Source organism: Manis pentadactyla, chromosome 9 (genome assembly GCF_030020395.1).
Source record: "Manis pentadactyla isolate mManPen7 chromosome 9, mManPen7.hap1, whole genome shotgun sequence".
NCBI lineage: Eukaryota > Metazoa > Chordata > Mammalia > Pholidota > Manidae > Manis > Manis pentadactyla.
Genome location: NC_080027.1, coordinates 18,032,287 through 18,058,388, shown reverse-complemented (window position 1 = coordinate 18,058,388; position 26,102 = coordinate 18,032,287). Strand labels below are relative to the sequence as shown.

Below are 26,102 nucleotides of genomic sequence, written 5' to 3'. Positions count from 1 at the left end.
GGAACAGCAGCAGGAAGACCCCACCTCTGTGCTTCCCACCATGTCTGTCTCCCTCACAGGTCCTCTGCAGTAATGATAAGCATCCCCAAATGGCATATTTGTAACCTAATGGCTAATAAATATAAATAAATGTATGTACCTTAATGTGTAGCTCTGGTAGGAAGGGTGTTCCCTGCCCAGGGCAAGTTCTCTATAAATCCAATGAGATTGAAGGAAGACAAGGGAAAGGATAGGTTGGGGATTACTAGGTTTATTTCTCATGGCTCAGTCTCTCTCCTGCAGCACTCCCTCTTCGAACCCCAGCAGCTCTGCTCTCTCTTCCACCATGATCCAAGTCCTCCCTCTCTGGCCCTGGTTCATTCCTTCCCCCGACCCTCCTTCCAGGAGGAACTCCATGGGCAGATCCCTGATAACTGGTGGGCATCTGGCCAATTACGTAGCAGGAATGGAGGGAAGGAAAGAATGGCTGCTATTCTCCACCCCTTACCCCAGCTGCTCTGCCATGGTAAACATCACATTGTTATGCAAACAGGCCCTTGTATGCACATCACTATCCAGGCCAGGTAGGGATTCTGGTCGAAAACTTGCCTTTACCCAACAAGTAGTTTTAGTAGGGAAGCAGCTACCCTGTAATAAGACAGCATTACATACCAGTAGTTAGACAAAGAAAAAGCCTCAAGAAACTGCATGTCTAACACGTGCTTCATACCTTTGAATGCCTGTATTGTAGGTACCCTTTTCAAGTAGGCTTTTAGAAGTCAGCTGACTTATGAGTACAAATCCCACCCCCCTTCACCGGCTGTGTCCCATAACTTAGCCTCTGGGGATCATGAATGTTATGAGATCACCTCTCTCATGCTGATGTCACAGGTGTGTTTTCCTTTACCTGAGCCTGGGGTCCCTCCCCTGTTCTAACATCACAGAACCTCTCTGTCCTCACTACCCTCAGGAATTCTTGGAGGGGAATCTTAGTTTGTACTCATAGAAATGAAAGCCTGTTGCTTTAAGGGACTGAGCTAATGATACCTGTTCTCCACTTGGTGGTTAATGCCTGCTTCTTTCTTTTCTGCAGTATAGTTGTTTGTCTGTTTTTTGTATATTTTATTTTTTCTGATTTTCCATAAAAATTTTTCTGTGTGATTGCTGTATTTCTTTTATTAAATTACAGTTAATAGACTGTATTACATTGGTGTCAAGTATGCAACATAGTGATTTGATGGTAATCTACATTACCCCAACTAGTGTAGTTACTATGTCAACATAGAAAGTTTTTATAGAACTATGGACTACATTCTCTATGCTGGACTTTCATCCCCTTGACTAATTTATATTATGATTGAGATTTTTTGCATCTTTATTCCCTTCACCTATTTCACCCACCACTCCAACCCCTCCCCCATGGTAACCATCAGTCACTTCTCAGGGTCTATGAGTCTACTGTTTTGTTTATTTTGTTTTGTTTCATTTTTAGATTCTGTTCACAAGTGAAATAATGTTATTTGTCTTTCTCTGCATGACTTATTTCACTTAGCATAATATCTTCTAGGGTCACCCATGTTGTCACAAATGGCAGTATTTCTTTTTTATGGTTGAATAACATCCATTGTGTATATGTACCACCTCTTCTTTATCCATTCATTGATTGATGGACACTTGGGTACTTCTTTATCTTGACTATTGTAAGTAATGCTGCCATAAACATGAGTGCATATATCTTTTTGAATCAGAGATTTGTTTTCTGCAGCATAATTGTTTTAAATGCCAAAGTCTTAAATGCTGAATCTGCTGTGTTATTCCATCGTCCCTCACTCCCAACCCCCTGAAGCCAACAGTATATATGGTGATCTTAATTCAGCAGGACAGCATAGGTCTGGCTAAAACATAAGGAATATCATCTTTCTTACTCTTGACAGAGGCACTAAAAAAAAAAAAGTGTAAGTAAAAGGCAGCTTCTATGTGCTGAAGTCCCATCTTAGTTCTTAAAGAACTTTGAAGAATGCCAGAGTGTAGATGTAACTGCCCTCGGGGTGGTGTGAAGGAGGAAGACAAGGAGCAGGGGATGAGCTGTGCTGTGCTAAGCAGTGTAGACGGAGAATGTGCCCTTGGATGTGGGACCATGGAGGACAGGAAAAAAGTCTCTCTAAATATCAAAGATCTTTCAGGTCAGATTTCAAACAACCCGGCTGAACAGTTATGCTGGACAGTTCTTTGCACAGCGCTCAATAGTTGAAAATTTTCTTTTCCTTTATTAAAACATCACTGATGCTCTCTAGTCTTCAGGTTTTATAGGGAAGTAGTGAAAGGATAGCTTGGTGTCTGCCGTTGCACTGTTTAATAACATTTATAGAGGCTTTAAGAGTTTTAAATAATGCTATGAGTCAATTAGAACACAAATCTACACTACAACTGCAAAAGTAAAATGCTTCAGTGGTGACATCTTCTAGAGGTCTAGGGAATAAAATATGTTCTATTTCTCCAAATCAATGGTTCTCAAAGCATGGTCCCTGGACCATCAGCATCAGGAACACCTGAAAGCTCATTAGAAATATAAATTCTGGAATTCTACAAGATTTACTGAATTAGAAAATCAAAGTGTTAGGTCCCATAGTCTGTATTCTGACAAGCCTGTTGGGTGACTCTGAAGCATCTTATTTGAGAACCACTGGTTTAGGGCAGTGGTTTTCAGTCAGAGGTGATTTTGCTTCCAGGGGACATTTATCGGTATCTGAAGACATTTTTAATTGTCATAACTGAGATATAGGGTGTCACTAGCATCTCGTGTGTGGAGGCCTGGATCCTGCTAAACATTCTGCAGTGCACAGGACAGCCCCACCACAGTGAACTTCCAATCAAAGATGTCTATTGTTCCGAGGCCAAGAAACCCTGCTCTGAACTGAGCCTTCACTTCCTTGGCTGGCTAAGAAATTAAACCTCAGTCATTGTGTGCATGTGGGGGGGAATTCATTCCCTGTGCCATAGCCTAATTGCAGGCATAGGTGGACCAAAGGGGACCCGGTTCTTAATCCACGTGACTCCCTTCACTTCAGTGCTTCCTGCTGCCCAGTGCTGAGGCTTAGTGCTGTTTCTCCTGAAATGTCCGGTGGGAGACTCCCAGCTAACCTGTACCTACCAGGAAGAACCTCCCTCCATACCCACATACTGGACTCTCCCATGAAACAGTTGTCTGACCTGCACTGAATTCAGGCTTCCTGAGCGATGTCTGAGGTCAGTGGAGCAGTAGGTGTCCACGCTGTGCTGTACACCCCCTCAACTGTTGACGCATATCCACCCCCTGGGTCTGGAGGCTCCCATTTCCCTTCCCTAGCAGCTTACCCAGTGCTTTCCCTGTCATGAACCACTTAGCTTCAATGGGTACAATCAAACGTGATCTCTCTTTATTATTTGTGTGGATTTGAAAAGCTCTGCTTTCAGACACAACACTGAGTCATTTTCCCTGGTGTGGGAGTGAGGAGAGGACAAGCAAATATCAGTCTTTCTCTTAATAACTTTTTCTGCTCCATCACGTGTTTTATATGTAACCCAATATCTCATATGTATTCGTGAATAATATATTTCATGTACCTATAAAGCAGCAGTCAGAGGAGATTATCTGGGCTCCTAGTAAGAACTAATGAACAGGGTCCACTTGCTGATCACTAAGGGAAAGGCCATAGAAGATAGAGGAATAAGTCAGAATGCCCAGAAAATATTACCCACCCCCTGGAAGATTTGGCAAGGCTCTGCCAGTCCATGCACTGGGAGTTCAGGGAGAAGGCATCTGAGCAACATGCAGCTGATGATGGAATGGGACGGAGATCTGGGGAGTGTGGGGAGCTCCTCTAGGTGGGGCCACTGCCAGAGAACATGGCTGCCTCCACAGGTACAGGTTGGGGAATCCCATCAGCAAGGCCTGGTCCCATTGGCTACTCATGGTGCCTCCCCAGCCCTCACAGCTTTACTGATGATTACAATTACAATTTATTCTTTCTGTCCACCTGTCTCCTCCTCCAGTCAAAGGCCCAGGCCCTTGTGACACCATCAGGAAGGGGTTCAGGGCTGCTTCACAGAGGTACACAGTGCCACTGGTTCCAGCTACAGGCCATGGGGATATGATTCTGCCTGTGACTCAGTGACTGCATAATTTTGTTACTCTTGTCTGTGTGAGAATAGATGGGGAAGCCGAGTTTGTTCAGACTTTGGGTCTGGGTATAGATGACATACGATATCAGGCCCAGGTTCCGGTACTCAGGCAGGGTACCAGCCATGCGCATCTCTCCTGTGTAATCCATCAGGCACCAGGACACAGGCGTCCCCTCGGGCCCCAGCAGACAGGTGGTGGGGAAGGTCTGGATGCAGCGCTGGATGAATCTCTCGCTCCTCTCATTGCCACCGAAGTGCCAGGATTTATTCACCATGGCAGCGTGGGTAACATCCAGGGATGAGAGTTTAAACATTTCTTGGTCGCTGCAGAGGTTCCAAGAGAAGAGTAAAGTCTGAGAATGGAGGTTTATATTTTTCTTACTTCTGTTGCCCTGAGAGGCAGAGCAGGCAGGGGAAATAACAAAATGCAAAGTCTTGGTGTCTGGGTGAGCTTGTGATGACAGAGGGTTAGAAAGAAAACCAGTGTTGGAAGGAGTGAGCAGGGAGGGAAAACCAGGGACACGAGAAAGGAAAGGGTGGAGTATTTAAGCAGGAGAGGAACACGGTCTGAATTATCTTTTTGCCAAAAACGATTCCGGTGCTTTGAAGAATGCCGAGGCCGGCGTGAAAGCAGGGAGAGAGGCTGAGAGGCTACTTCAGTAATGAGGGGTGTGAGCAGTACAGAGTGACTTTTATCAAACTCACATGGCCTTGGGTTTGCCACTGCTGGTCAATAGCTTGTCTACATCCATCATGGAAGGAGCCAGTTTCTTTATTGTCTCAGCCATCATATAGAGAAAACACTGTGTGAGCTTGGCTTGTGAGGATTTACTGGCTGCAAGATTTTGTATCACCTCATCCAGGCTGGACTGTGAACCTGTTTGGGACAGAAGGAGAGATGCAGCGACATGAGTACAGTCTATGGAGAAGCTCTCCAGCAGATTTACAGTCAGAAAACCTTGGCTCTGGGCTTGGTGCTGCTGCTTTGTGACCTGGGCCACGTGGTCAGGATTTGTGCAGTTTTACCTGCTTTACGTAAGTGAAAATGTGCCCAGAAATTCATTCAACCACAGTCATGCCATTAGTGGTAATACCAAGACAATGATAAGTTTTCTGGGCTATGTAATCATGTAGTTTCGATAATCAAAGGAGATGCATAAAAACATGGTAGCCGACATCTACTGTGCACTTATTACATTCCCAAGTGTGGTAGAATGTTGCAGCAGTGGGGCCACAATTCACCCCACATCTCCTTGTATCCATTCCCTGGAACATTTTCCTCCTTCACTGCAACAGACCTCGGCCATATGACTTGGCTTTCACCAAACTGGATGCAGGGAGAAGCTTAAAAGTGCTTGCACCCTGGGGCTTGCCCCTTCTTTGTGTTCCTGATTACCTCAAGACAAACACAACATGAATAGGCCGAGGCTAGCCTGCCAAGGACAGATGCTCCCCAGCACTGACAGCAGAGTAATCACTCAGATGGGTGAGTGACGCCGTGTTAAAGCAACCAGCCCATAGCACACCCATCGGTTGGCCGCAGCTGAGTAAACCCTCAGCAGACCAGCAGAACTGCCTCGGAAAACACAACCTGAATTGTTGAGTCCTAGAATTGTGAGGTTTGCCATGCAGCAAAAGGTAACTGATACATTGACAGGTCTAAGCAATTCCTATTCAAGATTTCATTTAATCTTTTCAGTGTCCCTGTGTGTTAGGTACCATGATTATCCTTGTTTTTGTATATGGAATCATGATCTCAGAGAGGATAGATCATGTGACTAGGATCACCTAGCTAGTAACAGGCAGATACGACCTTAGGGCGTCTGAGTCCGAAGGGCATGCTTGTAACCAGGGCAGTTGTCCTTCAGGATCTGGCAGGTGCTTTATGGCGTGAGTTGTCATTCTTATTGCAGGAATGGAAAGCTTAGGGGAATCTCTGCCCTGGCACCCAGTCACCCTAAGGGAGCCCGGACATGTATGCAAAATATGCAATAAATCCTTGGCTATCAAGGAATTATGTTATGGGTCCTTCTATGAACTTTGCAAACTTTAAGGGTATTTTGACCCCCTTTACAGGTATAATTGCAGCTGACTCAAAATATAGACAGCAGGCTGAGGGTCTGGAGCTTGGGAGGAGATATGAGTCATGGGGAAAATTGTTCAGGACAGAGACGTGAGTCAGCACACATCCCATCCCTCTTACTTACTTTGTATCTGCAAATGCTGTTTCCAGTTGATGACTTCCGGGGAGCCCAGGAATTCCTGACTGTTCTTGGGGTCCTTGGAGTAGATTTGGTAACTATTGGTGTAGTGATCAAAATCATCTGTCATCTCCTGTTATTGTCAGGAGAAGGGGAATATTCCTTTTATTTCATGATTTGGGAATGCTTTTTTTCTAAATTCCATTATGCTATCATATTTTTAAGTACTCATATATTTTTATTGGTGCATTACAAGTATTTCTGAAACACTTAAACCATAGTTCAAGATGACAGATTCAGGTATTCATTTTATGATGGAAAATGGCAGAACAGTACTATTATCTACCCATATATTACATTAAAACTATGAACATAATATTAAATTTGGTTATAGATCTCTCTGGATTAAAATAATCCACATTTAAACCAATTAGAAATTTGAATCCCCTCAAATTATTAAATAACAGATGAGATATTGGGAGAAAGGAGACACAGGAAAATATTACCACAACTATGCAGAATTAGAAAGCTTTTTTAAATCATTGGAAAATGTTGCACAAAAATACACTCAAAAGTCAACAATAATACCACTGACACATGTTGTTCCTTAAGCCCACATTGAAGATAAAAGATCAGATAATTTTATTTCAGTTCAGTTTTTATTAATATGAATTTCTTCATTTTACCTATTGTTTAATTTAGTGGTTTTAAAATAGCTTTGTATTTGTATATGAAAAGTATAATATTTGTATTTTTATAAATTTATAATTTTACTGGATGTTTTAAAATAAGCTTTGTAATGTATTTACTATTTAGTTTCACCAATTTTTAAGTGTTTCCCCAAGTTGTATATAGAAATTCTAGTATTGTAAGTCCGCTTTTTATAATCATCCTAATTCACTGTCCTGTTTCAGACCTTCATATCTCTGCCCTTGCTATTTTCTCTTAGAAAAGTCCCCCTTTCCCTGTCAGCCTAACAAGCAATACATTTATCTACAAAATCCAGTTCATATGAAACCGCCACAAAGAAGTGTGTCTAACCTGATCCTTCAAACTCCATGTCCCACTTCTGTAGTTGAATCTGCTTTTGCCTGTGCTATTTCTGTTACATATCTGCTGTTCTTGCACACCTCACACTGTGTTGTGATTTATTACAATTCAGGTGCTTGATAGGCATGCAGCAAGTAAGAACACAGAAGCATGTTCATTCTACATCAAACACCTTACCTGCGTCTGAGGGCGGATAACCACTGTATTGAAATCAGGCCACTTGTCCACCAGGGCTTTTAGCTTGAATGGGTTTCCCTGGTTCATGTGGAAGACAGTCCCATAAACCTGCAGCATCCAGAGAAAGTGAGAGGGTCATTGTTAGGAAGGGATGGGAAAGAGCCTCGCTTGGTCAGGACAAGGATTATTTCTATGAAATGAAATTTTATGGTGGAAAAGGGACAAATAGGGCATTGAAGCCAAACAGTCTTCATGTACACGTTTTTTTTAAACCTCAGACAAGAAGAGCTTTTTCTCCCCATCCAATATGAATTGCATACATACATATAGTGAAAATTAGAACAAATAAATTGACGATTTTAAGAACACCACTCTTTATTTTAGGATTTAATGTTACCTTTTTCCAGACTTCTATTCATACACAAAGAGATATACAATTTTACAAAAATAAATTAATCTGGTACATGGTGTTTTTCCCCACTGAATGTGTTATGGGCATATTTCTAGGTTTATAAACACAGGACTCCTCATTTATTTTCTAATGGCTGCATAAGATTCCATTATGTGGATGTCCCACAGTTCATGTACTTATTTGCCTATTGATGGTCATTTCAGCTGTTTCCAGTGTTTCAGTTTAACAAATAATTCTTCACAGAGCATGCCTGCACAGAAATCTTTGCAAGGGCACCTGAAATTTTCTTAGGATATTCAGAAGGGTAATTGCTGGTTCAAAGATTATACACATGTTTAAAACTCCTTAACATATATGTTCACATTACCCTCTGGAAAGGTTCAGTGAACTTCCCACCCAAAGGCAGAGGCTACAGCATAGTGCTCAAGAAAATGGGCTGAGGGGACTCATAGTCTGGATCCTGTCTTGGATTCCCCACCCCCACCATGTTGTACAGGCTGTAAGAAAGAGGGACGAGGGGAGAGAGAATGAATGGGAGTAAGCCTGTGGACATGAGATGTCCCTGTGGTTTGGGGGTTGGAGAATCCTGCAGTGGATACCAGCATGGAAACTGGATATGACCATAGGTCAAAAAGATGGTGTACACTTTCATGATTTCCACCACTGATAGATGATGACCAAGGACTATGCCTATCTTTCCATCCTGCCACATGCTAACATCAAGTCGATGCTAAACCAGGGAGAAAGAAAAAAAATCTCTCTAGGTTGATTGAGTTTATCTGAATTCTGTTTTCAGCCATGAGTAGAGGCTTGATATAGAAATTCATTGTAGTTTGGCAAAATGTAGATGTTATTTTTTTACACATTTGCATTTGGGACTTGATTTGCGCTACATTCTTATCCATTACAAGATCTGAAAATAATGTGGAGCTGTTATTCTTTCTTATTCCCATGGCCTAAATCATTAAAACTCTTTTTTTTCCTGCTGAACTCAGAACAGACAAGACAGCTACTCAAGAATGACTCAACTGTAGTTGACACAGATAATAAAATGTATTTATCATCCAACACATAGAAGAATGGATGGATTTTTTGAGACGCAAGTGAGTATTGATTTCTATGTTATACTTCCATTAAAAGAACCTGGCCTACAAATATTCTAGATTTCAATTAGGGGAAAATATATATTGTTAATATGTAACCAAAGAGAAGAATTCTAACCCTTCATGAAAGTTGAAGAGCCCAGAGGGCCACCTTATCTTACTGCAGAGATGCTCCAAGAAAGAACACTTGGGAAGCACCAAATTTTCTCAAAATGTTTAGGGTCCACTTAATACAAGCAGGAAAGAGAAATTTATGTCACAAAATTCTACACTACAGAGCATGGAAGAAAACCTTTAAAAGCTTGAAAAAAATTTTTTCTCTGCACTTAGGATTACAGTTTTATTTTATTTTACTTTATTTTTAAATTGAGATATAGTTTAATTGAAATACAGTTTACATTATATTGGTTTCACGTGTAAAATGCAGTGACCACACAACTGCATACATTGGTAAATGCTCACCAGGATGTGTAGTTGCTTCTGTCACCATAGAAATGTATTCCAATATATTGTCTATGGTAGCCTGAAGAGTTTTTAAAAACAGCTCCTCAGCATAGAAGTATCTTAGGCAAGTGCCCATATGGTGTCTAACTGATGTAATCTCCAAAGTAAATTGACTGTCTCTCTCTGAGAGGTTGCCTGGATCTTAAAGATTATCAAGCAAAAGCAGTTAAATATTAGGTAACAGAGATTAATGTTAGCAGGAATCTACCAAAGTGGGTGACTTTAGTTTCAGATTAGTTTATTTGAAGTAATTTTTTATAGCAATAAAGAAAAAGGTGAGTTATTTCATTAATCTATTATGAATAAATAAAAGTGATGCCGAAAAGAGATTAAAGATGGCAGCATGAGAGGTGAGACAGAGACCTCCTCCTAAAACCACATATAATACGAAAATAAAATTAACACAACTAATCCTGCAAGAGAAACAGGAAAGAAGGCTGGGCCAGACTGCATACAACTGAAGAAAAGAACAGAGCTCATGGAACAGGGTAACGTACCAAAGCTGTGACCTGGTGGAACCCAAGCCCTTCCCCCACCCCAGCTGACCAGCAGGAGGAAGAGAAATGGAGTGGGGAGGGGGTGGAGGCCTGGGACTACTGAACACAGCCCTGGAGATCTTCTCTGGGAGCACGAACCTACATTGCATGGTACTCTGGTGATTAGTGGGATTGGAAAGCTAAGACAGGCAGAACACCTAGAGAGAATGAGATTCCACCTGCTTGTGGAAAACAGGGACCCATATCCAGCTGCTCTGGGCAGGCAGTCAGAGACTTCCTAAAAGCAAGAGGGCTGCTAAAGGGACAAGGATTACACAGCGCTTACTACTCAGGAGAAAGGACAGGTAGACAAAATTGTCCAGGTGCACTCTTCCCAGCAGGTTGGGAACTTACAGGATCATCAGGCACTCCATCCCGCTGCCTGGCTATGCAGCTTCAAGGACCCCACTGTGATATGCAGCCTGCTGCACCTTCCTCCAGGCCAGTCTGCACCTGGCTGGCAAACCAGCAAACCTGCCCTGGTGTCAGGCCATCCAGAGGGAAGGCCAGCTCATAGCAACTACAAATGCAAAGCATAGAGGCTTGCACCTGTGTGTTCAGCCAACTAGTTCTGGCAGCGGAGACAGGCATAGCGGCCAAGAAGCAGGAAACAGCTCATTTCTCACCCCAAGCACCAGCATCTCTCCCATGCAACCCCCAACATCGCTTCAGGGACTTGGCAGCTCCAGAGAGTAGAGCTTCTGGGCACTAGGGGGCGCCACATACAAATATGAAATGTCAAAGGGACCTGGTTCAAAGCAAAACCTCACAAACACCAGAAAAAGGATCTAGTGAGACTGAACTAATCAATCATCCTGAAAGAGATTTCAAAATAAAAATCATAACCATGCTCATGGAGGTACAGAAAAATATTCAAGAACTCAGGAATGAATTTAGGATGGAGATCCAATCATTGAGGAAGACAAAGGAGGGTTTTAAAAGCAGATTACATATGGTGGAGGAGACAATAAATGAAATAGAAATTAGAGAAGAGGAATATAAAGAAGCTGATGCACAGAGAGAAAAAAGGATCTCTAAGAATGAAAGAATATTGAGAATGGTGTGACCAACCCAAATGGAACAATATTCATATTATGGGGGTAGCAGAAGAAGAAGAGAGGGAAAAGGGATAGAAAGTGTCTTTGAGGAACTAATTGCTGAAAACTTCCCCAAACTGGGGAAGGAGATAGTCTCTCAGGCCATGGAAGTACAGAGATCTCCCAACACAAGGGACCCAATGAAGATAACACCAAGACATATAGTAATTAAAATGACAAATGTCAAGGATAAGGACAGACTATTAAAAGCAGTCAGAGAGAGAAAAAGGATCACATACAAAGGAAAGCCCAGGAGGCTATCATCAGACTTCTCAGCAGAAACCTTACAGGCCAGAAGGGAGTGGCATGATGTATTTAATGCCATGAAGCAGAAGGGCCTGGAACCAAGAATACTTTATCTCACAAGATTATCATTTAAATTTGAAAGAGGGATTAATCAATTTCCAGATAAGCAAAAACCAAGAGAATTTACCTCCCACAAACCATTTCTAGAGTGTATTTTGGAGGGACAGCTATAGATGGAAGTGTTCCTAAGGGTAAATAGCTGGTAGAGATGATCATGTGGTTTTTCTCCCTTCTTTTTGTTGATGAGGTGGATGATGTTGATGGATTTTCTAATATTGTACCATCCTTGAATCCCTGGAATAAATCCTACCTGATCATGATGGATAATCTTTTTTATGTATTTTTTAATTCAGTTTGCTAATACTTTGTTGAGTATTTTTGCATCTATATTCATCAGGAATATTGGTCTGTAATTTGTTTTTTTTGTGGTGTTTATTACCAGAGGTAACAAAACCACAGTAGAGAAAGTAGAACAGTTAATTACTAAGCAAATGAAAATTAAATCAACTACCCCTAAAGTCAGTCAAGGGATAGGCAAAGAATACAGAATATGATACCTAATACATAAAGAATGGAGGAGGAAGAGAGAGAGAAAAGAATCTTTAGACTGTATTTTTAATAGCATACTAAGTGAGTTAATTTAGACTCTTAGATAGTAAGGAAGTAACCTTTGAACCTTTGGTAACCACGAATCTAAAGCCTGCAATGGCAGTAACTACATACCTATTGATAATCACCCTAAATGTAAATGGTCTGAATGCACCAATCAAAAGACGTAGAGTCACTGAATGGATCAAAACACAAGACCCATCTATATGCTGCCTACAAGAGACTCACTTCAAACCCAGAGACATATACAGACTGAAAGTAAAGAGATGGAAAAAGATATTTCATGCAACTAATAGGGAGAAAAAAGCAGGAGTTGCAGTTCTTGTATCAAACAAAATAGACTTTAAAACAAAGAAATTCATAAGAGGCAAAGAAGGACATTACATAATGATAATGGGGTCAATCCAGCAAGAGGATATAACCATTATAAATACCTGTGTACCCAACACAGGAGCACCTACATATGTGAAACAAATACTAACTGAATTAAAAGGGGAAATAGAATGCAATGCATTCACTCTAGGAGACTTCAACACTCCACTCACTCCAAAGGACAGATCAACCAGACAGAAAATAAATAAGGAGACAGAGGCATTGAACAACATATTAGAACAGATGGACCTAACAGACATCTACAGAACTCTCCACCCAAAAGCAGCAGGATACACATTCTTCTCAAGTGCACATGGAACATTTTCAAGACTATATCATATACTAGGCCACAAAAAGAGCCTCAGTAAATTCAAAAATATTGTAATTATACTAGCCAGCTTCTCAGACCACAAAGGTATGAAACTAGAAATAAATTACACAAAGAAAATGAAAAACCCCACAAACACAAGGAGTTTTAACAACATCCTCCTAAATAACCAGTGGATCAATGACCAAATAAAAACAGAGATCAAGCAATATATGGAGACAAATGACAACAATAATTCAACACTGCAAAATCTGTGGGATGCAGTGAAGGCTGTGCTAAGAGGGAATTATATTGCAATACAGGCCTACCTCAGGAAAGAAGAACAGTCCCATATGAACAGTCTAAACTCACAATTAATGAAATTAGAAAAAGAAGAACAAATGAGGCCCAAAGTCAGTAGAAGGAGGGACATAATAAAGATTAGAGCAGAAATAAATAAAATCGAGAAGAATAAAACAATAGGAAGAATCAATGAAAGCGGAGCTGGATCTTTGAGAAAATAAACAAAATAGATAACCCCCTAGCCAGACTTGTCAAGAAAAAAAGAGAGTCTACACACATAAACAGAATCACAAATAAGAAAGGAAAGATCACTACGGACACCACAGAAATACAAAGAATTACTAGAGAATACTATGAAAAATTATATGCTAACAAACTGGATAACCTAGAAGAAATGGACAACTTTCTAGAAAAATACAACCTTCCAAGATTGACCCAGAAAGAAACAGAAAATCTGAACAGACCAATTACTAGCAACAAAATTGAATTGGTAATCAAAACACAACCTAAGAACAAAACCGCTGGACCAGATGGCTTCACTGCTGAATTTTATCAAACATTTAGTGAAGACCTCATACCCTTCCTCCTTAAAGTTTTCCAAAATGTAGAAGAGGAGGGAATACTACCAAACTCATTCTATGAGGCCAGCATCACCCTAATACCAAAACCAGGCAGACACCACTAAAAAACAAATTACAGACCAATATTACTGATGAATATAGATGCAAAAATACTCAACAAAGTATTAGCAAACTGAATTCAAAAATATATAAAAAAGATCATCCATCATGATCAGGTAAGATTTATTCCAGGGATGCAAGGATGGTACAACATTAGAAAATCCATCAACATCATCAACCTCATCAACAAAAAGAAGGGAGAAAAACCACATGATCATCTCTATAGATGCTGAAAAAACATTTGACAAAATTCAACATCCATTCATGATAAAAGCTCTCAACAAAATGGATATAGAGGGCAAATACCTCAACATAATAAAGACCACATATGACAAACCCACAGCCAACATCATACTTAACAGCGAGAAGCTGAAAGACTTTCCTTTAAGAGTGTGAACAAGACAAGGATGCCCACTCTCCCCACTTTTATTCAACATAGTTCTGGAGGTCCTTGCCATGGCAATCAGACAATACAAAGAAATAAAAGGCATCCAGATTGGTAAAGAAGAAGTTAAATTGTCAGTCTTTGCAGATGACGTGATACTGTACATAAAAAGCACTTAAGAATCCACTCCAAAACTACTAGATCTAATATCTTAATTCAGGATAGTTCCAGGATGCAAAATTAGTACACAGAAATCTGTTGCATTCCTATATACTAATGATGAACTAGTAGAAAGGGGAATCACAAAAACAATTCCATTCACAGTTGCATCAAAAAGAATAAAATACCTAGGAATAAACCTAACCAAGGAAGTGAAAGACCTATACTCTGAAAACTATAAGACACTCATGAGAGAAATTAAAGATACCAATAAATGGAAACACATCCCATGCTCATGGATAGGAAGAATTAATATTGTCAAAATGGCCATCCTGCCTAAAGCAATCTACAGATTCAGTGCATTCTCTATCAAAATACCAGCAGCATTCTTCAACGAATGAAAGCAAATAGTTCTAAAATTCATATGGAACCACAAAAGACCCCACATAGTCAAAGAAATCCTGAGAAGGAAGAATAAAGCTGGGGGGATTATGCTCCCTGATGTTAAGCTATACTACAAAGCCACAGTAATCAAGACAATTTTGTACTTACACAAGAACAGACCCGTAGACCAATGGAACAGATTAGAGAGTCCAGATATAAATCCAAGCATATATGGTCAATTAATATACGATAAAGGAGTCATGGATATACAATGGGGAAATGACAGCCTCTTCAACAACAGGTTTTGGCAAAACTGTACAGCTACATGCAAGAGAATGAAACTGAATTACGTCTCTCCCCATCCACAAAAGTAAACTCAAAATGTATCAAAGATCTGAATGTAATTCATGAAAGTGTAAAACTCTTAGAAGACAACATATGCAAAATCTTTTGAATATAAACATGAGCAACTTCTTCCTGAACGCATCTCCTTGAGCAAGGGAAACAAAAGCAAAAATGAATACATGGGACAACATCAAACTAAAAAGCTTCTGTAGAGCAAAGGACAACATGAACAGAACAAAAAGGTATCGTACAGTGGGAGAATATATTTGTAAACAACGTATCTGACAAGGGGTTAAAATCCAAAATACATAAAGAACTCACACGCCTCAACAACCAAAAAGCAAATAACCTGATTAAAAATTGGGCAGAAGATATGAAGAGACAATTCTCCAAAGAAGAAATTCAGATGGCCAACAAACACATGAAAAGATGCTCCACATGACTAGTTATCAGGGAAATGCAAATAAAAACCACAATGAGATATCACCACACACCAGCTAGGATGTCCAGTATTGAACAGACTAAGAACAACAAATGCTGGCGAGGATGCAGAGAAAGGGAAACCCTCGTACACCTCTGGTGGTAATGTAAGCTAGTTCAACCATTGTAGAAAGCAGTATCGAGGTTCCTCAAAAAACTAAAAATAGAAATACCATTTGACCCAGGAATTCCAGTCCTAGGAATTTACCCAAAGAATATAATTTCTCAGATTCAAAAAGACATATACACCCCTATGTTTATTGCAGCACTATTTACAATAGCCAAGATATGGAAGCAACCTAAGTGTCCATCAGTAGATGAATGGATAAAGAACAGGTGGTATATATACACAATGGAATATTATTCAGCCATAAGAAAGAAAGAAATCCTACCATTTCAACAACATGGATGGAGCTGTACAATATTATGTTCAGTGAAATAAGCCAGGTGGAGAAAGACAAATTCCAAATGATTTCCCTCATTTGTGGAGTATAACAATGAAGCAAAACTGAAGGAACAAAACAGCAACAGGCTCACAGACAGCAAGAAAGGACTAGCGGTGGGGAGGGGTGGGGGTGGTTGGGAGGGAGAAGGGCATTGAAGGGTATTATGACTGGCACACATGGTGTTGGGGGGTTCATGGGGAGGACAGTGTAGCACAGAGAAGGCAAATAGTGTATGGCATCTTTCTGTGCTGGTGGGCAGTGACTGGAATGTGGTATTGGGGGGAACACGACAATATGGGTAAAGGTAGTAACCACATTGTTTTTTCATGTGAAACCTTCATAAGAGTATAAATCAATAATACCTTAATAAAAAAAAAAGAAAGTGATGCCATGTGATCCACAAATAAAATACTGCTCATATTTTTCTCCTTTGTACCTAAAAGTAGGGCATTAACCAATCTATTAGGGATGGAGGGTGGTGAATGCATTTATCTTATCTGAAATGAATGCATATCATAGGAGTGTCTTATAAAAGAGTAGAAATTTAGTTTCTATTTCTACAAAAAAAGTTTCAGGGACTAACAATTTTCTTCTAAGTACACACACACACATACATATATCACACACACACTCACAGGATTATAATTGTAATCATACCTTATTTTGTTGGGTGCTTAAGAAAAACACAAGCAAAGACCTGAGCCTGTCATTAGAGTTGCGCTTGTGCAGTTCTGGATGTAGGTATTTATGTGTATGTGTTAATTAACCCTGAGATTGATGATCAGTCGTACTGTGTTAAGGGAGATAATTTAAGTCAAAATAGGAATTGACTTACATTATTATTAATGTCAAAGAAGCCTCACGATGGTTAACCTCTCATCTGGCAAGTGCTCTTTTAGGGAGGACAAGTTAAGCATTAGCAGGTAATCTCAACCAACTTTGGAGGAGAACTCGGCAGATTTCCAGTGCTATTATGGAAGGTTTCTTTGAAAGGGTCAAGCGAATGCTTTTTGAATCACAGAGCCCAGAGCACAGGGCAGTGTAAGGTCTCAGGCATTCCTATCTTCATGCCACTAATAGCATTGCAACTCACTATTTATATAATGCTGGGCAAATCACTTAACTGAACCTTCATCTCATCAGTGACATAGACATAATAGCACATATCTTGCAAAGAGGTCATGCAAATCAAGTGAGAGAAAACATGCAGTAGTGCCTGGCACAGAAAGAATGTTTCTGTCACTCTCCTCAGAAGTTTCCATTGGTACCTTTAAGGATTCAGGGAGGCTTGTCCTCAAGGATTTCTCCAGTGTCTGAAGCATCTGGGCACTGTGCATTGCAAACATCATGGAAGATAGCCTAGCCTGGAGAGGGAACCAAGAAAAAGGTAGGAATGAGAAGAGCTGGAGGTGACTCGGAAGCAGGAGTAGCAATTTCTATGCCAATGACCAGGTCCCTTTTCAGTGTCTCCTCCTTGTGGCCTTCACTTACGTCCTCACGAGCTCCAAGGAAGGACGAGACTGGCAGAAAGCACAGGGGGCACTTTCTGAACACTTTAATTCACTTCCTTACACTTCGAGGAATTCTGGCTGTTATTTTCACCTTAGGTTAACTAACATGTTTAAAAAATATATATATACAGTCTTTTGAAATTTAGTTGCTATCAGTGATTCTTCTGAGTCCACCAGTAATAATCCATGTAACCTCGGAAAAGGAACTCAGCCACTCTGGGCCTTGGGTTCATCAGAGGTAGATGGGATAATAGCGCTGTGCAACTCGTAGAGGTTTTGTGAGGATTAAATGAGTGACGAGGTGCTTAGAAGAGCCTGCCATGCAGTAAGCAAAATATTTTATTGCTACTTCCTTTCCTCCTTCTCTCTCCTCCCTTCCCCTCTCCTATTCCCCCTGCTCCTTGCTTGAATTAAAGTGCTGCATATTGCATGGTATTTTGATGCAGTCTTTTTTTAAACATAGGGCATGTTGACAGGGTCTCAACTGTAAATAACTATTTTGTTAATTGCCAAGTTATAGTCAAGCTGCTCCTCTCACCCTATTACTGAGCCTTACCCTATTTTTGAGCCTCCCTCTTGGATCTGTGATGTGTATCATTCACATTACCAGGTAGTAGTACTAAAGAGGCATTTTTATGTGTTTGACTCATTTCATAAAATTGGGATTACCAACACATTCCATAAAATCCCAACTACATTAAAAAGGAAGAGAAGAGAGTGTCACAGGGCCCTATTTCAGAATGGTGATCTTTGGAGGAGTACAAAGTTACTTCTAAGCAAAGGCACCCAAGAAGTGTGCTGAGAGGATGTTGCATTAACTCCGGCGGTGTGTGAGATGTCATGCTCCGGGCCAGAGCTGGGTGGCTTTGTGAATGTAGAAGGGCAAGTTCTGGCCAAGAGATGGTCCCAGGATCTGGATTTACTTCTCTACCTTAAAAAAAAATGACAAAACTAAAGAATGCAGATGAAACAACACTTCCATATGTTTGGACATCAGGCAGCGTGGAACTGTGGTCCCTGAGGAAAGCAAGACAGAAACTGTGAGCCTTGGAACTACGTCAGCTTACTGTTCGGTGGCTGCAGCTCAGGGAAGTGGACGCTGGTCAAAGCACAGGGGCCTGACTGACTTAAGCCAAGACTGGAGTTGGGGGAGGCAGGGTGGAGCTTCAGAGAGAGAGAGAGAGAGAGAGAGAGCTGGAGATGAGGGAAGAGCCATTTCCTAGTCTTTGGTTAGTCACTGATCTGTGTAAGGGGAAACTGCCTTGGACTTTATCCTAGGAAAGAATCACCTGAAAGCAGTTGGTGGAAATCTTTCTATAGGTCAGAATGACTTCTTAATCCATGGCCTGCAGAGTGAATGTTGTGTTTGCAGGCATGGAAAGAACATTAACCTTGTCCATCCCTGTCAGAGCTCTTGGGTGACCAGGTCCACTGTGAATGAACAGTAATATTTTGAAAAGTATCTTATTTTCTTAGTAGTAGGTCTCAACAGTGGGCTTCCAATATTCAGGAAACCATATTTCCTGTCAAGCAGATGTGTTGTCATCCAGGCTTTGTTGCTCCATTTTATAGAGCTCAGGCGCAGTGGGATTGGCAAAACTCTTAAGAACCCTCGGATTTTCAGAACAGTAAATAACCATTGGCCTCAATGGAAAGTCAGCAGCTGCATTAGCTTCTAACAGGAGAGTCAGCTTGCTCTTTGAAACACTGAAGCCATTCATCAGCTTTGAAGGCATCTCCATTCTAATTATTAAAATCCTAGATGGCGTCTTCTTTCAGTATAAGGCTGTTTTGTGTACATTGAAAATCTGTTGTTCAGTGTGCCCGCCTTCATTCATGACGTCAGCTAGATCCGGGTAACTCGCCGCAGCTTCTGCATCAGCACTTGCGGCTCCACCTTGTACTTTTATGTTGTGGAGATGGCTTCTCTCCTTACACCTTGCAAACCAGCGTCTTCCAGCTTCAAACTTCTCTTCTGCAGCTCCCTCCCTTCTCTCATCTTTCACAGAATTGAGGACAGTTAGGGCCTTGCTCTGGATTAGGCTTTGGATTAAGGGAATGTTGTGGCTAGTTTGATTTTCCACCCAGACCAATAAAACTTTCTCCATCTCAGCAATAAGACTGTTTTACTTTCTTATCATCGGCGTGTCCACTGGAGCAGCCCTTCTCATTTCCTTCAAGAACTTTTCCTTTGCATTCACACTTGGCTGACTGTTGGCACAAGAGGCCAAGCCTTTGGCCATCTCGGCTTTCGACATGCCTTCCTAACTAAGCTTAATCATTTCTAGCTTTTGTCTGAAAGTGGGAGACATGTGACTCTTCATTGGAACTCTTAGAGGCCATTGCAGTGTTAATAATTGGCCTACAATCAATATCGTGTTTCAGGGAATAGGGAGGCCTATTGCAGAGAGGGAGGGAGATGGGGGAATGGCCAGTTGGGAGAGCAGTCAGAACACACACAATGTTTATTAGGTTCATTGTCTAATATGGGCGCGATTTGTGGCATCCCAAAAGAATTAACAGTAGTAACATCAGCGATCTTATCAGCAAATGTGGCCAAACACCCCTCTCCCCAGGTAACAAATGGCTGCTACTATATTACTGTTGCCCTCCTGCTTCATGGAAAGAAATATTAAATAGACTTGCAAAGCTTTCTGAGAGGATCCAAGCCACAGCAAACCTCATGCTTCCCCAAATCACCTGCCAAGCCCCACATGACACACTCGTCCTGAGAGGCATCACATTTCTCCATGATGTGCTCTCTCTCTCATGGTGACAGACAATAAACCAAACTTGTTGGGTTACAGGTATGTTCCACTTGGTCTTTGCCTAGAAGTTATTGACAAACTTAAGTGTTTAGCTCTGAGGCATCGGTTCCTACCGTATTGTTCTTTGTTCACTCTGACTTGCTGGGACTCAGGACCTGCTTTTCCGCTTGACTGCTCCGGACTGCAGTGTGTCAGGATGGTCGTGAAAGGTTTGGATTTGCAGAAGTGGAACCAGTGTTGGTCTGTTTCTGTGGGAGGTTACAAATATTTCACTATGTTTTGGGGTCCTGCTGTTCAACACGTTGAGCAATGGATGGACTGGTGAATGTCCCTAATTTTCCCATGTGTGTGTCCTCTGTCTCCTTTCTCAATCCCTGTCAATCTGTTGAGGGGTAAATAAAAAAACAGCTGCTTAATTTCCCCTTTCATCTCCTTCATGATTGAGGAGGAGGGACTTGGCCAGAGGGGGGAGGCTGTGGCGTGCCTTGACCATTGCTGCTGAGCTTATTAAAGATTCACTTAGGAAATATCTTCTTTACCACCTGGCTGTGGTCTATCTTCCCAGACTCTTCTGTTGCTACTCCCCACCACATAAGATGACAGGACATTTCTTCAGTACAGAGTCTGCTTTAGCACTCTGGCCTTTCTGCATTTTATCCTCTGGTTGGAATTCCCTAGTTTCATTCTTCTTACTTTTCTAGACTGTAAACTCCGGGGCAAGGAGCTCATCATATTTATTATCCTATCCATTATGACTATCACTGATTCTGGCACATTGTGTTCCTTCAATAAATGGATAGTGAACGAGTAAAGGCATGAAATGCTTGCATTAATCTCTGTCTAGTCACTCCACCTTCCAAAGGCATAGATTAGTTAGCTCATTCCTTCTTTCAATCATCATATATGTATTGAGTACATAATATAAGCTGGACATGGGGAAGGTTTTCAGTGCTTTGCCCTAAGTTATGTCTTGAAGAAAAGTCCAGACCAGAGTAGAGGCACCCTTGTCTTAACATCTGAGGGTCTCAGGACTGTAAAAATAGAACATTTCTGAAGGCTAGTCTTCTCTTTTATCTACAGGTAATTCACAAGGAAGTTACACAAGTATAAGATGCACTGTAGAGTTTGATGTCGAATCTGTGGTGTCATATTACTGTGTTTCCTGAAAAGTGTAGAGTTCGGAACCACCCTCCAAGACTGTACACACGTGCTAACAGACAAGCATGGTGCCCCAAAAACGGGGTAGCCTGAAAATGGCAGAGACAGAGATTCTTCAGGAGATCTGACACACTTACTGTGAGCTGGCAGAACTGGACCAAAGTCCTTGACAGTGAACTTCAGAACCTTTGACCCACTCATTCCAGTCACAGAAATTAATCCAAAGAAAACAATTCAAAAAAGAAAAAAAGTTGTAAACAGAATTTGGTAAAGCCACACAAACATAATCCAAGGACTGAACAAAATCCCAATGTCCAGCAATAGGCAAAAGTAATATAAAATATGATCTTTCAGGGAAATGCAGCTCTAAGACATTAATGTACTACCTATACATATGGACACGTGATAGTGTGTTAAAGTGAGAAAATGTAGGAGATAAAGCAATGAATGTACCATGTATATGCATATAAGTTTAAGAAAGAACACAGACAAAAAAAAAAAAGATCTTGGTAGTAACAGTATAGTAAAATCTTTAAAGTAAATTTGCTTATTATATGATTTGAATAAACAATAAATCTGGTCTGTATTCTTGTCCTTACTCACTTATTTCCTCTCTGACTTTAGGTACAGTAATCTTCTTATCAGTCATTTAGAGAAAAAACCTGACTACCTTGTAATGTAACCAGAAGGATTAAATATGGTAATGACGGCACTGTCTCTAGACATTCAGTGGTCCATTCACCACCAAGTGCCCAGGTCTTTCCTAGTTCATTTACTAGTTCAGATCAGAAACTTGTAAGAGTTTTTCATAGCACCTAACAAGTTGCCACTTGCAGAGTAGATGTTGGATATAGTTGACTCTTCAGCAACACAGGCTTGAACGGTGTAGGTCCACTTAATATGTGAATTTTTTTCAATAAATATATTGAAACATTTTTTGGAGATTTGCAACAATTTCAAAAACCATTTCTTTTCTCTAGCTTACTTTATGGTAAGAATACAGTATATATGTATATATATATATAACGTACCAAATACATATTAACCAACTGTTTATGTTATCATAAAACTTCTGGTCAATGGTAGGCTATTGGGAATTAAGATTTTGGGGAGTCAAAAGTTATGTCCAGATTTCTGACTGCATAGGTGGTCAGCACCCCTTACCTCCCCAGGTTTTTCAAGGGTCTACTGTGTATGTTTCTTAGCTCAAGGTTATTCATTTTCCATCGATATGTTTACTATTATATTCTGAGCATAACACAATATGAGCATTTTGATTTGCCTCACTTGAGCGGAGAGGATATCATTAAGGAATGGTTATCTTTTTAAATGTTTTTGGTACAAGTCCTCACCTGGAAAGCTGTCTCCACACCAATCTTTGCAGGTGTTCCCAGGAACAAATGAAGAGGAATAGACTTCTAGGTGGTGAAATTTCCCTTCGATACAGTCAGTTCAGCTGGGCTTGCAGAGTGTGTTTAGGTATGTCTCTTCCAGAAATTGCTGAGCAGAGGCTGGGACTGTGGACCTTGTACTACAGCAAACAATTCTGGGCATCAGCTTTTGTGAAATCCAGCCCTTTTTCTCTGGTTCTTATGCTGAGGGAGCTGAATCTGCAGGATTGGGAGGCAGTCAGTGTGCCCTCTCTGCTTCTCGTTATAAAACACAATGCTGCTCTTTCCTCCAACAGGTCCTTCTGTCTCTGCAAACCAGAGCTGTGTGAAACCAATAGGCGGTCCCTGAAAAGTGGATCACACTGTGCAAGCAATACCTTCTTCCTCCACTTCCCATTCTCCGGTACCTACGGTAAGAGCAAGGCTTAGGAAAGATGGGGATGTGGTATGATTTGCAGAATCTGATCTCTTTTCTCACACATATGCACAAAATAAAATTATTTGTGTGGAGTGACTAAAGCTGTTAGGGTCCTCCTGTTTTAGGATAAGCTTTTGTTCCCTCTCCCCTGCCCATTCTGAGGCTGCAGGTAAATATCCCGACAATGATTCAAGAGGGCGCTTCGTAGCCTCTCTTTAATAGAGAAGGAAACTGGCTCCATGTGGCTGAACGGATAGAATTTTGTTGTTGTTATTAAATGTACATCACAGTGGTTCAGCAGTCCCCCTCCCCTCCCCCTTGGTAACCTCCAGTCATTTCTCAATGCCTGTGAGTCTGCTGTTGTTGTGTTCCTTCTCTTTTGCTTTTCCACAAAAAGTGAAATTATATGGTATCTGTCTTCCTCTGCCTGGCTTAGTTTCACTGAGCATAATACCCTCTAGATCCATCCATGCTGTCGCAAATGGCAAGATTTCTTTTCTTTTTATGGCTGAATAATATTTCATTCTGTATATGAAGCATGTCTTCTTTATCCATTCATCTATTGATGGCCACTTAGGTTGCTTTGAACAGATAGAATTTAAACCCAGTACCTTTTCACTCCAAAGTGCCTGCTACTCCATATTAACACTTGCCCAGCCATCTTCAGAAAAGAAAGGAGGCTCCATAGAAAAGATATTTCAATTCCTAACTCCTCGGTGTGAAACAGCCAAGGAGGAAAGTGATGCCATCTGGGTCCTTGTCCTCGTCACCCATGCCTTTGTATGCCAAGCGAGTGGATAGCTTCATTATGAAGGGGAGAAGAGTCAGTCTCATCAGAGGAACAGGGACAGGAGTGTCTAGTGTCTAGATAGAAAGTCAAAAAAGCCTGTGTGCTTCCAGTCCATGGACCAGCGAGCGGAGCACAAATCTGCACACATTTTTCTCTGTCCTCTCTAGGGTTTTGTCCTTCCTAGAATATTGATTCTCAGTCTGATCTCCTGGGATTGACGTCATTATAATCATTCATTACTTTTACTCTGAGGCCACAGGCTATTGAAGCTGTTCTGTCACTATCAGCAGAGTGGACCCCGTAGTCCCAGCAGGGTCCATATCTCACAAAGGCTGACTAGAAGTCCTGTCCCTAGCCCCAGAAACCACCCCTAGCCTGTCCCGTTCAGCCCTCACATTCCTCAGTCAGAAGATTCCAGGGTCCCTACCACCCTTGTTACCTTCACCTACTCTCTTAACTTCTCTGGGTTGTTCGCCCTGCTGTCTAAAGACTGTTGTCATACCAGGTAACCAAGGATGTTTTCTGCCCTTCCTTGACTCTGTGGTCATTATTTTTGCTGTATTGTATGAGATAACAAGCATCAATCTTCTCACACGCTTTGGGACCAGATCTAAGGGAACAAGCTGAGTAGCACTGGCATCAGCATTCCCCGTGGGTCCTGGGAGGAGGCGCTGACAGTGTGCAGCAGGCCTCTGGGGCTCAGAGGGAGGGCGGGGGGCCGGAGTGACGGGTGAGATCCTGACTGTGCCTTGGACTTATTTCACTTTACCTGACTGTTTCCATATCTAGAAAGGGGAATAAAAAAATAATAGTACTTACTGTGCAGGGGTTTTGAGGAAGAATTAAGTTCTTCCTGGGCTCTGCCACAGGTGAGACAGTCTGTGTCCTTTCTTTTTTTATGTATTATTTTTATTGCAAGGTAGTTGATAGACAACACTATAATGGTTTCAGGTATAACACAGTGATTCAACATTTATATACATTACTAAGTGTTCACCACAGTCAGTGTAGTTACATCTGTAACCATACAAAGATATAACATTACCGACTGTATTCTCTGGGCTGTACTTTCATACCCGTGACTAATTAATTTTATCATTGGAACTTTGTACCTCTGTATCCCCTTCACCTATTTGGCCAACCCTCCCACCTCCCTCCCCTGTGGCAACCACCCATCTGTTCTCTGCATTTGAGTCTGTTTGTTTTGTTTGTTTATTTGTTTTGCTTTTTAGGTTCAACATGTAAGTGAGATCCTATGGTATTTGTCTTTCTTCTACTGGCTTATTTCACTGAGCATAATACCCTCCAGGTCCATCATGTTATTGCAAATGGTAAGATTTCTTTCAACACTTGTGGAAGGAGAGGGCCATACTTAGCATCTGAAAGAAAAAGCTGTTACTTGATGCTTTTCAGTCTGACGGTGTGGGACCAGGGCAAGTTCTCTCTTGTCCTGGCTTGGCCTCAGTCGTAGGCAGGACCTGCATGCCTGAGAGGGGGCTTTCTCAGCATCCCTCTCTGCACCAAGGCAGCCAGCCTCAGCCGAGTCTCTGTGGCAGGAGTTGCATGGAAGTGGTAGTATGCATTTATGAAGGTTGGAGCAGGATCCCGGGCTCGGGACAAGTTCCTGTCCCTCTCCAGGAGAAAAAGATTTTATTTATTTCACTGTTCTCTGGCAGCAAAGGGTCTCCACTGTACCTGAAGGCTGGCAGGCTTTGTTGACCCTCTCCCAGAAGCTTAAGGGTTTTGCTCCACAGGAGAAGAGCATCCAGATGGGGACTAGGTTTTCTGCCTTTCCCGTAAAGACTGTTCTCTGCAAAACCAAGGGAGACACTTTCTGGTGTTCCTCCTGTCCCCAGTCCTTAATGTTAGCAGGTGGAGAAGGCCCAGGGAGATGAATGTGTGCGTAAGGTACAACTCTTGTATCTGGGGCTCCCAGGGGTTCTGTGTTGTCAAACCAGCTCACAGTCAGCCTTTAGCCACTTGATTAAATTTTAACTGATTTCTTCTTATCTGCTTGTATGAAAGCCATCTTACTCTTCCTGTGCTCTGCCACAGGTTAAACAGTCTGGG

General features: G+C 41.4%; 1 protein-coding gene across 2 annotated transcripts; it reads right to left on the bottom strand.

Moving 5' to 3' along the window:
• Window positions 1-3,373: 3,373 nt before the first annotated feature.
• Window positions 3,374-23,088, bottom strand: GLYAT (glycine-N-acyltransferase). 2 transcript variants are annotated; one of them, XM_036880366.2, is made up of 6 exons: window positions 22,786-23,088; window positions 17,265-17,360; window positions 7,569-7,676; window positions 6,348-6,474; window positions 4,846-5,017; window positions 3,374-4,464 (listed from the first exon to the last, which is right to left on the bottom strand). In XM_036880366.2, exons 2-6 carry the CDS (start codon window positions 17,343-17,345, stop codon window positions 4,062-4,064), a joined length of 891 nt encoding a protein of 296 aa, XP_036736261.2. In that variant the 5' UTR covers window positions 17,346-17,360; window positions 22,786-23,088; the 3' UTR covers window positions 3,374-4,061. The 2 variants fall into 2 exon arrangements, with proteins under 2 accessions (XP_036736261.2, XP_036736268.2); XM_036880373.2 differs by lacking the exon at window positions 22,786-23,088 and adding an exon at window positions 18,797-19,124.
• Between the last annotated feature and the right edge of the window lie 3,014 nt (window positions 23,089-26,102).